Source organism: Perissodus microlepis, chromosome 3 (genome assembly GCF_051167445.1).
Source record: "Perissodus microlepis isolate ML-2025 ecotype Zambia chromosome 3, ASM5116744v1, whole genome shotgun sequence".
NCBI classification, from domain to species: Eukaryota; Metazoa; Chordata; class Actinopteri; order Cichliformes; family Cichlidae; genus Perissodus; species Perissodus microlepis.
This window is the reverse complement of record NC_140463.1, coordinates 38,780,184-38,797,213: the sequence shown is the minus strand read 5'-3', so window position 1 is coordinate 38,797,213 and position 17,030 is coordinate 38,780,184. Positions and strand designations below refer to the sequence as shown.

Genomic DNA, 17,030 nt, shown 5'->3' with positions numbered 1-17,030 from the left:
CGACAGGTCTGGGTGCCTGTAATGAAGTGGAGTTGCGGTGACGGCTCTCCATCTTAGTCTGCTCTGCGGCTAAATCGCACGCTGTAGCCTCACCGTGGTAATTGGCCCAGTTGGGACGTGTCAGCACTCTGCGCCACACCTCAGCACACCTCCCAGCTCCGCCGCTTTTTCCATCTCATACTCCTACATTTGGAAGAGATTAAACTCTCTCTTGGTCAGGGCTCTCGTTCGGCTTCTAGAGCTCGGTGTCACTTGTGTTAGATCGGTCACGCCAGCGAGCTTCTTGCTTCAGCAGCCGAGGAATGAAGGCTCGATCGCTTTTGCAGCATCCTCCTTGTTTTCAGGGCTTTGCTTCACACGGCCAAACTTTACAATCTATTATGTAACGTTTTATTTCTCCGCAGTACGAGCACATTACGATCCTGCTGTGATTAATTATGTGGAAACGGTTAATTATGCTTGCATATAGCCCACTGATTATGAGCGTCACAAGGTAATTTTGTTGTTGTTGTTTTTATTGCTAAAATTGTAACAGTTAAGTACAAACGTGACACCTTTACCCCTGCCGAAAGCAGCAGGTGTGAAGACACAAGAAAGTCAGGAAAATGGGCCCCTGTCTCCTTCTTTACTATATATATATATTTAAATATGTTTTAAGATGAAATAAATCCATGTTGTCTCCTAAGTATTTGGCCAGAAATATTTCTATTTAATTGTGTAAAATGATTTAAAAGCTTTTTTTCTTTATTTTTTGTAGTGAACGGTAAAACTTCATCCATTTAGATCTTGTACCCCAATAAAATATAAAAGAACTTGTGAAAATGTCCATTTATATATATTAAAAAGTGGAATGATGAATTTTTAAGATTGGGATAGAAGCACCCCTGAGTATGCAGCGAAACCCAGCTGTAAACAGTAACGCAGTTTATTGTGTGCAAAAAAAAAAAAGCCACAATTAAACATTGCCTTGTGTGCTATGCATCATAATGACTCCCATAAAAAGCTGAGGGCGAGAGGCATTCCTTCAGCAACTTCTGAGCGCGAGGCGTATGTGTAGTGAAACCACAGAGTCCACACCAGAGCTAAAGACCCAGCCTCCTCCTCCCCACTCCTTTTTCCCACCAACCACCCGTAATTAGACTTATTGGCCCCTTGTTTTATGTCTGTTTTTACTGTACACTGCAGTAGTGATGCAGTGCATAGAAAAAAAGGGTCTGGGTTCTTGGTGTCTGGACAGCTTTGCTGGAAAAATGTGATATAAGTAGCTCTGTCTCCTTCTAGTTCTGTGCCATATCTAAGGAGAAGCAATGAACAAAGCTTTCAGTGGTTCCTGTTAGTGTGCCTCCTTAAACACCTTCACCTCCTATACTGCTGTGGATTTCTTCTTATTGTATATAGTGTTAGATTTCACCCTGCATGTCATCACCCCTGCCCGGCTGCAGGGTAAAACTGAAACGATTCCCAGCACCGTAGTCATAAAAATGCTGTCTTCAGCTTTTGTGAAAAGGTACATTCTCTGTTTAGAATAGCAAACAATCTGCTCTTCAAATTGTGTTTTCACCCAGTTTTATCCAGTCAAATGCAGCAGTTGTGAAATTATGCTCCGCATTGTTCGGTAAATGGGTTTCTTTTCTATAAGTCAGCATTTTGTAAATGTAATTGCACAATAATGTTGACTCCTCACAGACAAGCCCATCGACTATTTTAACAGTCTCTGTCACTTTTTGTTTTGCCTTTTGTGTCTTTCTGACTTTTCTTCTGTGACTCTTTTTTAGGGAGATGCAGGCTCCTCTGCAGCAGGCATCAAGGTGAGAGCTAAGCTAAAGCCACTGTCATTTTGTCCTTGATTTAACATTTTTAAATGGAAAAATGTAATTCATTAAGATCCAAGTTGTGACTGTGTGTGCAAAGCTACAGGTATTTTTTAAATAGGGTTGACTGTAGACAGCAGAAAAAGGACAGATGTTCCTTGGTTTGTTAACTATCCTTTGGAGCATTAACATCTGGCATTTTAGCCTTTACCAGCTTGGCTTTTTGGCTTCTGAACTCAATATATTAGCATAACTGGCTGGAGTGCTAGTTTATTAGCTAGTGTTAACTAAACTACGCTAAAAAAAAGCAGTAAAGCATCAAGTGAGTTTAACTTGTTGGGTACTGATCTGGTCCGTTAAGTAACAGAGGGGGTTGTTAATCAGTTTCAGCTGCTTTGGTGTTAATGACATTAACAACAGGTGCACTACAGGGGCAACAACGAGACAGGAAACAGGTTTTACAGATAGAGGCCACTGACAGTTTTCTGACTGTTTTCCCATTAGTTTTGCATTTTGTGTCAGTATCACTGCTGGTAGCGTGAGGCGATACCTGGACCCTACAGACGTTACACAGATAGTCCAGTTCCTCCAGGATGGCATATTGATATGTGCCACTGACAGGAAGTTTGCTGTGTCTCCCAGCACCATATCAAGAGCATGGAGGAGATTCCAGGAGACAGGCAGTTAGTCTAGGAGAGCAGGATAGGGCTGTAAATGGTTCTTAACCCATTATCAGGACCAGTATCTCCTCCTTTGTACAAGGAGGAACAGGATTAGCACTATATAAGGACTGCCAGACCTACAAAATGACCTCTAGCAGACCACTGGTGTAAATGTCTCTGACCAAACAATCAGAAACAGCCTTCATGAGGCTGGCCTGAAGGCCCGACGTCCTCTAGTAGTGCCTGAAACATCGTTCAGCATGGCAGGTTTAGTGGTGGATCAGTGATGGTCTGAGGAAGCATATCAATGGAGAGGCATGTAGAGCTCTGCAGGCTAGCCAACAACACTCTGGCCTTCATTAGGTATCAGGAAGAAATCCCTTGGTTCGATTTTCTGAACCAATGCTGGTGCAGGTGGTCCCGGGTTCCTCCCGGTGCACAACAATGCCAGCCTCAAGTGGTGAGATTTCACAGGCAGTTCCTGGAAGATGAAGGACTTCACTGGCTCCCACACTCACCTCAGCTAAATCAAACAGAACATCTCTGGGACATTATGTTTGTTTCAATGAGAAAATTAGATTTTCTCAGATTGAAGAATTGACAGGAATGCGAAAGGCGAGAGAGAGAGAGAGAGAGAGAGAGAGAGGGAAACATGCGGCAAAGGGCCGCGGGTTGGCTGCTCTGAGCCAAAGGGCATGTGGGCACCTGCTCAACACAGTGAGCTAAACCAACTCACTCACTGAGATTCTGTTAATTTTTTTGAGCAGTATAGTTTACTTACCAGATTAATGCTAGTCTGTGCTACTTTCATTCATTTTAATTGGATACAATAAGGAAAAAATGGACTTCCATTAGTAAAGCAATGACACAATAATGAGCTACAGTGTTACTCTATGAACAGGAATAGGTAAGTGTAGTCAACATGAAAGAAAATAAGATAGCTTCAGATAGCTATACGTGCTTGGATCAGGTCTCTTTTTTGTTACCAATTGAAACTAACTACTAAGATTAAGAATTTATAAAGGACTTTCTGTTAATACATGCAGAACAGAAGTACAGATAGACACCGGTTAAATAGAAAATTCTTTACATGTATTACAGGGTGAACCTGGAGAGCCTGGAAGAAGTGGACTAAAGGTAATGACTACACTTTGCTACACCTCATGGATTTTAAAACACAGCATAAAGGAAGTAGGACATAACAGTCACAGTAGAATGGTTTTAAACATACCGACATATTTTACTCAAAATATAACTCGACCAGTGAATAGTTTTAGGAAACCTGAGTGTATATGAAAGTCTATTTTTCATCATTGTGCCTGTACACATCTAAACTTTTGCAAATTAGAAAAGCTCAAATATGGACATGCTCATTCAAAACTCAGCCCAACGTTACTGTTTAAATGGCATTAAGAATGCAAGTTGACCTTCAGTACATCACAGCCCTTCAGTTCACTTTAATTCAGCTTGATTGTTGTTTAGAGCCAGTGTAGGGTCTCCAGTTTCATACTAACACCTCTGGATATACTAATCTTCTGGATTTTTCTCTTTTTTCGGCTCCTTTTTTCTTGTTTCCATGTTTCTGCGTGCATTTCCCTTAGCTCCAACCACAAGGTCACCCTATTCTGCTGCTTCATTTTTTATTGTTCAAGCGATATTCGCCGCTACGACCTCTGTTCCCGACCGTTGTTTGTTGTAGTGTTTGACATACTTTCCGAGGCAACAACGGCAGCAGGAGAATGTTGCTGAAGAAACAGCTTTTGTTGAGAAACTAATAAACAGTCACGCCGAAGAAGAGAACTGAGCCATTGTCCGGCCTTTGACCAGACTTCTGCTGACATTGCATCAATGCCTCATGTAAATTACACTCTCAGTCTTTTATCTGTTTGGACAAACTAGTTCCAGGCGACAGAAAGGTTGTTTTTTTTAGCAAGTGCCTCTTATTTCCTGCTTTGCCGCCAAGTAAAATTGTGGCCTAACTAACTTTTAATGCTTAATCATATTGTTCGTTTTACACCCTGCTTGTGCTGACACACTTAAAAATTGGTTTTTTTTCACATAATAATGTCACAAGATTGAGTTGTTGTTTCCCATTCAACATCACCATTGGGTGGCACTCATTTATTCAGCTGTCAACAAGAAGGACTTAATTTTTTATAATGCTTTCATTAGCAGCAATCGCAGTTTACAGCCTCCTCTCTGATCCCCCGAGTGCCATTACGATTCATTATTCTTGAGCGGCGCTAATCATTTCTTTTCATATGCCATAAATCCAGTGGTCATAATTTTCCCGTTAAGTCAGAAATTTTTATTTTGAAAGTCTCAAAATATTCTCATCGGAGGATTGGGGGGGGGGGGAGCCTGACCTCTTGAGTTTTCCACAGTCGAATCAAATGACTGCGTTCTCAGCTTGACAATCACCCGACCTTCATAATAGAAAAATACGCCAACTCTTCCTACGCTGCCAAACTCGGAGGACCTTGAAGCCGTGGCAGCTTTCGCAAACAGCTTTTGCAATTTTAACCCAAAGTATCAGACGATTTTTCCTTCCAGAAACCCCGAACACTTCACACCTGCCCAAACCAATAAAATCCTAAAAATGAAACTCAGTTGCACTTTTTGAAGGGTTGAGTTTTATAACAAGTACTAATCGCGCTGTCAAGCCACGGCTGCATGAGTTGGTCTGAAAGTGCATGTGCAAGTACCTTCTGCTGATGCTTACCACAAGCGAATGACGGTGAAAATACAATTTCTGGACAGCGGGCCGCTTTTCAGAACCACGACAGCTTGATAGACAGAGGAAAACACAAATAGAAAATAAAGCATAGAGCTTTTCAAACCCAAATGAGGCTTGACTCAGCTTAGCTTGGCTTGGCTGTAACATGTCACACTCTTCTTGTGTAGGGAGAGCCAGGACTTCCAGGGCTGCCTGGACTACCAGGGATAAAGGTAAATGCTTCGCTGTTTTCATCCACCCTCCCATCAGTGTTGTCCCTGTCCGTCAGCTTCAGTCCATCTGTGGTAGAGTACACAGCTGGCCTGCTGTCACGCCTCATACATGGCACGTCGTGGTCCGATCTCGCTTCTCCTGCTTTGTGGGGATTCGCGCTTCAGCTTAGCAGCGTGGTAGCTGCTGCGAAGCGAAAGTGAGGAGTTTAGGCGAAATGACAAAACCAAACAGTCTGAGCTTTTGATCTAAACATGCCAGCGTTCAGCAGGAAAACTGTCTCATTAGGATTCGTGAATAACACGGAGGTCCATGAATTAATGATCGAATGCTGCTTAGCAGGCAGACGTTTCAGTCGACTTCCTGACGGTGGCAATCAGGAGGCTCAATGTGTCAAAAGTGCTGCTCGTTAAAAAGAGGAAGTTTAACTTTTATTTGATTATTCCGTGTTTTTTAAAGCTACTGTTTTCCCCGTATCAAGAGCAGATGGCGAATCGAAAAGCACAAATGGCGCATGTTGAAGAAAAGCAACCAAATCAATGCACTTGAGGACCATTAAGCTTAAAATATAACTGTTGAATGTAAGGAATGCTCACACGGGCATGGAGATGATGGTGCTTGTTATGCCTGTTTTGTTCTTTTCTTTTCATATGCTTGGAACGTGCTGGGCTTGTTAAAAAAAGGCCCTTTCATTTTACACTTTATATACTCCTGTTTTGACTTAAGAGGCCTGTATGCTTGATGGATTCTAACAATATTTTTTTGCTAACGTAGCACTCGGCCTTGCACTTTGTTCTGCTCTCTGCATTCTTTGCTGTTTATCCAATCAAAGTTTAAAGGTTTGAAAGCCAAATGTCCATTGCCTCTCTGAGGGCTTCCAGAGTGCCTAATGTTCTCTAGGTTGCAGATGGTGTAATAATACATTCCGGTTAAGTAATTTCCCAATCAAATGTAATGTAAATCAAACCCAGCGTCGCACTTCATACTGGACCCTCGCTCCTTATACGTGAAAGTGCAAATGCAGGAAAATTGGAAGCGTCTCCGTGAGCGGCGCAGACCCTCTTAATCAGAACGCTTCTGCGTGCCCCGATGAGTTTCTAACAAGGTCAGTCGTAACGTCTATTAGGATTCATAAGAGGGAGAGACTCGTTAATATATGAGGAACCAGGGGATAAATTAACCAGCCACTGATAATGTGTGTCTGTGAGTGTGATTTATGCATGAGTGTGCGTGTGCAAGTGTGCGAGCTGTAAGTGCATGCCTGTCATTATAAATGTGTTTGCTCATGCATCTTGTGTGTGTGTGTGTTTAGTGCTCATTAGCAGCGCTACATGAGAGACGCCCAGTGGAAAAATTAATAATAGCTGCTCGTGGTTGTGTTTTTGTTTTTGTTTTTGGTTTTTTTGCGCAGGGTGAGCCCGGGTTTCTCGGTCCCCAGGGTGAGCCTGGGCTTCCAGGACTCCCAGGAACTAAGGTGGGTGACTTCAGCTCGTCACTGTGATGTTGTTTATCACAGCGTGGGAGGTATTTTCTGCTCCGAGTGACACACTGAATATTACGAGCTGGTAATGATGAGGCGCAAACACTTTGACTGATGGTTATCACATCCTATCAGCCCGATCGTCGGTGAAATCGCGAATTCCTTTGAGTTTCTGTTCTCATTACCCTTCATTATCGCTTTCCCCTCAAGGTGATTAAACCTCTGTTGCTTCAAAATGTCACTTGGAAGTGGTCAGAATTAGATAATCCTCTGCCGCTACCTTTGAGTCCTGACATTATCACACTGCGGAGCCAGCGGTGATAATCCAGACATGCAAGAGTTATTGCTCGTGCTCATGTCCTTTTGCATCGGGCTGTTTGCAGTGCACAGATAACTGAGATATATTAGCGTTTCGCTGTCCTCTGGCATATTTCTGCTGCTTAATCAAATGTCAGGCAGAGAGAAGCTAAAAAAATGACTTTGTAGAAAAACAATTTGGCTTAATGTTTATTCCATTTGAGACGATCAGCGTTTTACCTTGCTTTTTTTGTTTTCAAGGCACACTACACATAATAACATATCAGTAATCGTTTATTATTAAATTCTTACTGAATCGATGCTGCTGGTTTTTAAATATCAGTAAGAAGCATTAGACACTGTGAAGCTTGAGTTTTACCACGTCTCCCTCTATTGGCTGTTTTCAGTCAAATCAAAATAAGAAAAAAAGGCACAATTCAAAATTAAGAACGTGCATTTAAATCATCAACTTTACGGAAAAGGGTTTCACTTCTTTGTTGTCGATTTCCTCAGCCCTGTCACATCTCATGTCTGCCTCGTGCTGACTCGGCATCAGTATTTACATTTCGCCGTTTGAATATGTTGAGTAAGCGAGCTCATGAAAAGGCTGAGGAGTCATGCTGAATATGTATGACATGAGGGGAACCGAAGGCGCGCCTCATGTTCAGAAGATGCACCGCGGGCCTTCTGCTGACATTAAAGAGGGAACTCAGCTTTGATCAGCAGTTCTGCGTGACACCTTGTTGTTGTTTTTTTTGCAGGAGAACAATAGTAACTCACCTCTCCTTCTCCTTCTCTTTGCATAGGGTGAGAAAGGTGACCACGGACCACCAGGGAAGGGGGAACGAGGAGAGACGGGACCCGCTGGACCAAAGGTCAGCAAGTGAAGGGCATAAGTGTGCATTCATGCCTGTGCGGACAGTATGAATTATTAAAAAAATAAGTCGCTGAAGCGAGGAGTCTTTGGAGCTTTTCAGCTGTTGCTATGCTGCCATCTAGAGCCTCTTTGATCCAAACACACACGGCAAAGTTCTCCAAGTCATAAATCAGATAAGGCGATGCTTAATCAAGACTTCATGTTCTCTTTTTGTTAAACCTGGCTAAAACATTATAGTCTGTGATAGGTCCATGGCTTTCCCTGGAGTGCGTGTAAAGTAAACCCAGTGTAAATGAGGTTGCCTTTGTTTATGTCTGGTGCTGCCCCTGCAGGTAGCTTAATCTCCAGTCTAAACTTAGACGACACAGAGATCTGGTTCACATCCTATTACATGCCCCAGAAGTGAAACTCATCCTCTGTCAGCGACAGAGTTCAAATAAACACGTTCTCCACTTCTTGGTGGTTGCAGCGTATTAAAACCTGGTTATTTTAGTGGAGCTCGCTGCGTAGCTCTCACAGGAGGAGTCAGAGAGGATGATAATGTTTCCTTTAGGAAATGTGTTTTTAGAAATGCGTCATTTTCTTTAAACCCATAAAAAGTTTTTAAAAAGGGTTTGTTTTATATTCTTCAACTTTATGTGCATGTCTGAAGTACTAAGCGTTAGTATCCTCTTCACCTGTGTGTTGTTTTTGTTTTTTTTAAACGTGGCAGGGTTCACAAGGAGAGGCTGGTACACCTGGCCCTAAAGGGTCAAAGGTCAGTACAGCAGATTTGTTTTCTCTACACTGCATGGGAATTAGTTGATCCTGGGTAAAAGAACCAGCTATTTTCCAGTGATCTTGGTTTGTTTTTTTGGTCCTGAGCTGGTAAAAATGTAAAAACACTAAGAATTTAATGATCCTTGTTAAGCGTGTTGTTTATAAAAACAATCAGATTTACAGGTATTAATAAATGTTGGAGGAGTGTTTGAGTTGAATGCAACACACATCAGATTAAATTAACAACATTCAAACTAACTCACATAAAACAGTCGCACACACAAATTTAAACTCCACAACACTTTAAACTCCTTCAGTGTAATAAGGGCGAAAAGCTGAACTTCATATTTTAATTTATTCTCATTTATAATTAATTTATTCAAGCTTTTATCACAGCTTTTGAAGTTGTAAAGAACATAGATATTATTTCATCGCCCTTAAAAACAGGTTATAGATACAAAAAGTTGTTCTTTCATTCTGTCAAATGCAAGCTGTAAATACCAAAAGGCCTCAGCATCTATAAAAATGTAAAGTCTGTGGCTGAAGGCGTGACAGCAATGTGCCTTGAGTTCAATATTTGTTGTTTGTCTTTCATATTAGGGCGAGGGTGGAGATAAAGGAGACTTGGGGCTCATTGGACCAAGGGTAAGCAAGCATATTAAAGATAATTAAGGATGCTGTGTGCTGATACGCTAAACCTTTTAATTTCTAATACAACACTTCAGTTCTAGGATGTGATTAGGATGAGCACATCAGAGTGACAGCTCAGTTTGAGTGTTGGTTTGCAGACAAAATAAAAAGGGAGACAAGGCTGAGATAGTTAGGAGATGTGCAAAAGAGGCATAGTGGATATACAGGACAACTGAACAAAGATATTGAGCCACACAAAAGGCTTGCTTTCAGAACATGCAGAGGTTTGGTCTGACAGGAGAAGATGCTAGCAATAGGATGAGGTTGAGGCAGATCTGCTGCCCTTAGAGGTTTGTTATCACCACCAGGGGGCAGTAGTTAAGCCTAGGCAGATTTCTGAAAGGGAGGCACGCTATTGAGCTTGTAATTCTTTGATATGATGTAATCATGTGTGAAATTAAAATGTGTTTAATGGTGTTGGACATGTGCAGGGCCCACCTGGGCAGAAAGGAGAACAAGGTGCCACCGAAATCATCGACTACAACGGAAACATTCAGGAAGCTTTACAGGTCGGTTCCTTAGACGTAAAAGACGAGGGGAAAATGATTCCTTTTTATTTTTGATGCGTGTACCTACCTATGAATGGTTCACCTTCCTCACTGCTTACTTGCCAGATTAAAAGTGGAGCTAAAGTAGGTGAAAGTGAATTATTTGCCTGCATAACATAATGACTAAAAAGGAAAAAATATAAACGTGTATAGAAATGTAATCCAGTGCAAGTGCAATGCCTTCATTTGAAGCTACTTAGGTTGAGCTCTATAGACGCTGAGGGTGTTCCTGTGCAGAAATGTGCTGACACAAAGGTTTCTTTTCATGTGACCTCTACAATCTTATCTCTCACCTCTTCCCCACTCCTATGGCCCACTGCAGAAGATTACCACTATTACAGTTACGGTAAATAGGCTCTGTGTATTCTGTGTATCGTTTCATCTCCAAAATGTGATCCATCTATGTCCGAGCATGGGCCCGACCCGGTTCCAACACCCGTTTGCGCTGCCCTGTTGTACTTGTCCTCCCTCACCCAGCAACGTTTTTGCTTGACAGTGAATAAAACTGTATTCATTGCTGCGATTGTGCTTCTCTGTGAGCGACCTTACATGCTGCCTGAGCTGCTGGTTGTGTCCTTGAATGTCTATTAAACAGCATTAAGAGGGTTTTCCAAACTCATTCAGTCCGCTTCTTGTCAAAATCGCATCACATATAGCAGTCAAGAATCCCAAAGGCTGTGGTTTGAGTCAGTAATAGTTTATTCCACCTTCCAACATGTCTACATCTAAAATAAGCATACGGATGTGTAGCCTTTTTTTTCACTAAGAACTACAAACCTCAGAGCAGAAAAATGCAGATGCTTGACAGTGTGAACATTTTCCATTTCACCCTAAATCTGTGTCAGAATGGCAGAATTTATGGTTCAGCTGTCGAAGTCATGCAGCCCTCACATCCTAACATCAAAGTGTGTAATTCTGTCATACATGTTCTCACTGTTGTGACCTCTGCATGTGTTGAGCGTCCTGTTCATGGTTAATACCTGATTCCTAACGTAATTTTTCAGTGTTATGGCCAGTGCCAGTGTTAATTAAAACGTAATTCACAGCATTGTTTCGTAGGTTTCACTACAGCTGTGATGTATTCACACTTGTACGCACGTGTTGAAGAGAAATCTGTCTCTCTTTCTGTCCAGGGTCCCCCTGGGCCTCCTGGGCCAACGGGACCACCAGGCATAAAGGTAAATTTCTTATGTGTGTAGTTGTGTGTTTGATTATGATGTCAAGTGGTGACTTTTACGAGTCACATTATGTAACTTGATAGCTAATTTAGTTTAATTTGTGGTCATAAAAATGTCATATCAGGGGGATCGCGGTCTGCCTGGTCTTCCTGGACTTGATGGAGAAAGAGTAAGTTGATCTTATACATGTGTGTATATATATATTTACTTACATTGGTTAACCTTAACATGTGGAGTCGAGAGTAGACGACCTAAGTGTAGACAAACAAAGGCAAAACAGGATTCTTAACAAAAATCGAGCCGTTTTTTATGTCTGGTAGCAAACTACAAAACAAAGGGAAAAAGTGAAACAAGACGAAGCTAAACAATAACCTAAACTGAGAAAGCTAAACGTGAAAAACCCCTAACATGAAACCTGGCCTGGATACATAGAAACATGGCGTGAAACACAGACAACCTGACAGTGAATGCATTACAACAGATCACATAAATACACATGAGGGTGACGAGGGAACTGGAAACACAGCAGATACAAATTAACATGACGCCACAGAGGAAGCAAAAATAAACACATTAAACACGGAACACAAGACTTTCAAAATAAAACAGGAGTCGCAGAGACGCAGACTTAAGACACGCGTTAGGGAAATAGAAACGGGAGATGGGACACGGACACACTAAGAAACAAATACAGAGACCGTGACGGCTGGGGAGAACACATGACAGATGGGGAAGACATGGAATGAGACACAAGGGGAAACATGTAAACCAGAAAAGGAGATAAGACCGAGGGATAGAGAGGGAGCGACACGGAGGCAAAGACATCTCTGAGACACAAAGGGCGAGGGAGACTTAAGCACAGGGGACACGACAGTCTCCCACACTGAAGACACGACACTACAACCAACATAGTGGGGAAGACGCTAACTGGGAGTAACCTAAACAGGGAAACAGAACTGAAAATCAACAGAAGTAACTGAACCGTATAAACAAGAAGAAGGATTACCTGCATATTTGTTGACCTCATTATTTGAAATTGGCTATGTCTAATATGACAATCCACCACAGACAGAACAGTGTCTGTTAGAGAATATCAGGGGAAAAGACAGTTTTTTGTAGCCAGTACAAAACCCATTCTCAATTAATAGCTACAATGAAAATAGAAATTAATCATTTTGACCTCTTTGGGTAACTTTCTACTCTCTCTTAGGGATACAAAGGCTCTAAAGGAGACATGGGAATGCCCGGAGCTTCAGGGGAGAAAGGAGCAACTGGTTTACCTGGCTTACCTGTAAGAATACTCTCCCATTCTGATAAATGCCTCTGAAACTTTTACCTACTCAGCCTGTCATTCGGCAGATACAACGTGGTGGATCTCATGAAACTTTTGTTCCTCTAGGGTGTCAATGGAATGAAAGGGGATAAAGGAGATGCAGGACTCCCAGGTCCTCAAGGTCCTTCTGTAAGTTAGAATAAAATATAGTAACAACAATATTTACAAAGAGAGTGCAGTGACAAGACTGATGTAAGAGGTGGACACTTAGATTTCTACAGCTGACCCAGTTCCATACGCGTTTCTGGGAGTTCCTTTCTCAAGGTGCAAAATATCGGGATCAAAATAATCAAATAAAGTGTGCAACCTGATTTACTGATTTGCTGCTAAAAGCATGTCTTATATTTTGCACTTGATACTCAAATGAAATAATTGCACCTGTGTTTCAAAAATAGTTCCACTTTTGTAAATCACACACACCTTGTAGCGCTATTTTTGCTCTCTCTCTGTTTTTTTATCTGCCCTATATGTCACGCTTTTATTGTGAAATGCAAATAACATGTAATAAACTTGTTGACTCACACTTTTATTATATCATTTCTCTCCTAATGTTTTCAGATAATTGGCCCTCCAGGGCCACCAGGGCCCCATGGATCCCCAGGACCTATGGTCAGTGTGCTGCCCTGAAAACCCCCTTTTTCATCAGTGGACACAAACTACACTTGTATTAGACACACAGCATATGCTAATAACCCTAATGACATGTTACATGACAACTCATAACGAACGAAAAGACAACACCTCACACAGTGTCCAGCAGCAGGTTAAAAGTCTACAGCTTCCTTTTAAAAAAATCTCAATATCTTAAGAAGAAGTGGGTATTTGGAGCCACGCTAGCATTTCCTTCACCTTACATATATAGACTGTCAGTCACTAATTACATTTCCCATCTGTCTGCGGCCCAGTCCAGCTTAACTCCTCTTTAATCCCACAGCGGTGTTTACTTGTATGAAGTCACCAAGGAACAAAGTAAAAATAAAACACAGGGAGCCCTCGTCAGTTTTTCGCTGTGAGCAATTTCACGGTGCTGCGCTTGTTCTACTTTTCATCCATCCCTTCATCGCAGCTTTCACAACAATTTATGTGCAACGGTTCGGGCCACAAGCAGAACATCGAAAAGAAATGTGGGGATAGACAAATGAAATATATTCAAAATAATCAAACCAGGTACTTGTAAACTAATGTTAGCCGCTTTTTAAATGTTTTTCAGGGTCCCCATGGCTTTCCTGGACCAAAGGTAAATATCAACAAAGTGAACATGCAATTCCTTCACGTGTACAATATTAAGCCAAAGTCAGGTTATCTTATAAGTAGTTATTATAAATATTTAGTGAGCCTGAAACATAAAACAAAACCATCTCCTGCTTCTCTTTCTTTCTCAGGGTGAACCTGGTTTGCATGGGGCAAAGGGTACTCGAGGAGAACCAGGACACAAAGGGGACCGTGGACCTCTGGGTCTCCCTGTAAGTGAAACCACACACCACAGGGTGTCTTCAGCCAGTCCTGCCCTTTATTTCTTTATTTCTTTACACCATAGAGATCCCTCATTTGTATTGTATTGTGCATTAGTACACACATTTGTATGTGTGTGTGTTTGTATATGTAAGTGTGCGTGCGTGTGCGTGTGTAAGTGCGTGCATCTATAATCCATTTTCTGTGCTCATTTTCATTTGCCTGGGCTGACTACTTTGCCAAGCGCCCTGTAACACACAGTGTAATTTAGTTGTTGTAAACCCTGCCATCAACCTGTCGTAATAACAGTGTTCATCTGGTACTAATCCCGCCTTGTTCATGTCACTCATACCTCCATAACCACACAGGGAGCCTCCGGCTTGGACGGCAAGCCTGGAATTAGGGTGAGTGCCATGTGACCAAGAGGCTTCAGCACCTAACTCGTACAGTATCTACTTCGACAGTATCCCCTCCATACAGTCCCCTCATTCTCCTATTTTTCTTTTTGTTCAGCCATGCCACCTCATACTGTTTATATCATTTTTACCAAAAAAGACAGTTTTGTTTCCATTTTTTTTTCTTTTAGATTTTTATAGCTCAGAAAAAAGACTGTCCGCACTCACTTCAGCTCAGAGGACTGAGACCATACGCAGCACTGTTAGAGCAGGCATTTCAAGGCTCTTGTTTTGTCCCGTGTTGCATTAACACACACTCATACATTAACTGTGTCAGCAGCGTAAATGTCCTTTGTGGCCAATGCACGTCTTACACTTCTGTGTGCTGGTTGTAGGTCAAACCAGGAGTATTATATATAAACATGTATAAATATATATGCGGAGGCTATATGTGGCTTTTGCTACCATTTGCATTAACCTTAATTATTCTGAAACACGTGCTTATTCTAACCCAAGGTTGTAAACTCACCATGATAACACTGTTTTCTGCAGGGCATGGATGGGCCTCCAGGTCCTGCTGGTCCAGCTGGGCCGAAGGGGGATATTGTAAGATCAACATTTCATTTCTTATATCTTACTGATGATACTCTGCATTAACGGCAGACCGATATATAGTGACCGATTATTGACCGACATTAGATGTTTGTCAATATAGCATCCACTTTTTATAATGGCCAATGAATTAAAATTAATTATATAAATAAAGAAGAGATTATTCAGCAGCGAGAGTTGCTGTGGTATAGTTTGTCCACCAGAGGGCACTCTGCCATTCCCCTGTTAGCACAGTAGTGCTACATTAACCAACTGATCAGAGTCAAGCAGAGTGTAAATGAGTAATCCATAACTTCAAGTGGCAGGAAAACAAGATTATAAATTTTACTGTCATGTTATCATAGAAAGGACTCATAAATAACTTCTTGTAAAAAGTATTCAGGAATCTATATTTATTTTCCGTGTGTCTGAAAGGAAAAATATCGTCTCATTTATCAGATTATCAGAATTGTAAATCACTAAATATCCATATTGGTGTTAAAAAAATCTCATATGTCGGTTGGTCCTAATTCATTTAACCTTTTACCTGCCATTGTAAGTACAACACTGATGTATTTAAACTAGGGTGAGAAAGGAGCACCAGGTGAGCCAGGGCCAAGAGGACCCTATGGACTACCTGTGAGTTTGAAATAGTTCAATGCCTACATTTATGTTGTATTTTTTGTTACAAAAAATAAAAAAATGTATTGATACAGTGTGAAATACCTATTTTTGATCATAATACGGCTCATGTCTCTATTTGCAGGGAGCTGCTGGAACACCAGGCTTGGATGTGAGTCTGTTTGACTTTCTTTTAGTTCTGTTTTTAACAAGAAAGTTTGAGGAAAAAAAGAATTAGTGATGAAAACAGGTTGAGGAATACTTAGGAAAAAGCTTTAAAATATATATTTTAAATCTCAAAACAAGAAGAAAGTGTAACTCCACAGAATCTGATGCAGCATTAATTAAAATGATCTGTTTATCCATGATTTAGTTCCTGAATACGAGTTGTAAAGCACCAAATGATATACAGAAAGAAAAGCCAACCCACACCTGAAAAATACTTTGTATAACAGAGGAACGCCTCATCAAATCTGCCTCATATGTTCCACATTTTGCAAATCTCCATATCACATGTTGATAGCATGATATACCATAATAGCGTCAATCATTTCAGGCACTTTTTGTTCATTTGTGCTGCTTTTTGTGGATAATAAGTACTCCTCCTTGCCTGATGCTAATTATCTTATTAGTGAATGATAGAAATATGGCTGATTGATCTTCTAAAAGTTCTCATACACTGTGTGTTCAATTCAGTAAGTGTTGTGCGTAAATTGGTCTGGTTACGGAGCCCTTTAGAGATCTCATTTAGAAGTTAACTACATAAATATAATTTTTGTTTTACACCCAGCTATTTCTTCTTCTTTTGGTCTTAAGTTTTAAAGCTTTCAGTTTTAAGTTTGATTGGAAATGTCTTGCTTTTAGCGTTGCAAGGGCAAGATAAGCCTCTTATGTCTGTGCGTGTCAAAGGCGAGCGCGTTCTCGCCGCCGACTCGTCACACGCCGACCTCGGTCGGGACCCCCGTGCGTCAGATTTTAATGTGGAGTTGTGCTTTTACAGGGGTTGCCAGGCTTAAGGGGAGAAAAAGGCGACGTTGGGGAAAGAGGAGAAAAGGTAGATGTAGATATACTGTAACGGCTCATTAATAACTACATAGAAGGCTGATGTCAATGGACAGTGACAGGATGCTTTAGAGCTATAATATCAATAATAACTGACATTATTAAACCTGCCTACTTTGACTCAGTAGCTGACTACAGTACATTTTAATTTGCTAATTTCATTAGCCATTATTATCCTAATGAGCTTCCTTTACAGATACTGTGAACATGTTTTGCTTGGGCTCAGTCTTTTGTACAGCAGTTGTGCCTCCTCGACAGATGGACTCAAGAGCCAATTGGATAATAGCGTCCTATAACGGCAGTCCTCCATTGCTTAAAGTGTCATCC

General features: G+C 41.3%; 1 protein-coding gene across 2 annotated transcripts in view; it reads left to right on the top strand.

The window, feature by feature from the left end:
* Positions 1-17,030, top strand: part of col25a1 (collagen type XXV alpha 1 chain) — a 149,563-nt gene that overhangs the window by 126,370 nt on the left and 6,163 nt on the right. For both annotated transcript variants that reach the window (XM_084924366.1, XM_084924365.1), the window contains 21 exons: positions 1,776-1,808; positions 3,575-3,610; positions 5,378-5,422; positions 6,832-6,894; positions 8,004-8,072; positions 8,787-8,831; positions 9,434-9,478; positions 9,955-10,032; positions 10,394-10,417; positions 11,205-11,249; positions 11,374-11,418; positions 12,460-12,540; positions 12,649-12,711; positions 13,141-13,191; positions 13,793-13,819; positions 13,965-14,045; positions 14,403-14,438; positions 14,982-15,035; positions 15,606-15,659; positions 15,787-15,813; positions 16,642-16,695. In XM_084924366.1, the coding sequence (XP_084780492.1) occupies positions 1,776-1,808; positions 3,575-3,610; positions 5,378-5,422; positions 6,832-6,894; positions 8,004-8,072; positions 8,787-8,831; positions 9,434-9,478; positions 9,955-10,032; positions 10,394-10,417; positions 11,205-11,249; positions 11,374-11,418; positions 12,460-12,540; positions 12,649-12,711; positions 13,141-13,191; positions 13,793-13,819; positions 13,965-14,045; positions 14,403-14,438; positions 14,982-15,035; positions 15,606-15,659; positions 15,787-15,813; positions 16,642-16,695 (1,056 nt within the window). The remainder of the gene's footprint in view (positions 1-1,775; positions 1,809-3,574; positions 3,611-5,377; positions 5,423-6,831; positions 6,895-8,003; positions 8,073-8,786; positions 8,832-9,433; positions 9,479-9,954; positions 10,033-10,393; positions 10,418-11,204; positions 11,250-11,373; positions 11,419-12,459; positions 12,541-12,648; positions 12,712-13,140; positions 13,192-13,792; positions 13,820-13,964; positions 14,046-14,402; positions 14,439-14,981; positions 15,036-15,605; positions 15,660-15,786; positions 15,814-16,641; positions 16,696-17,030) is intronic.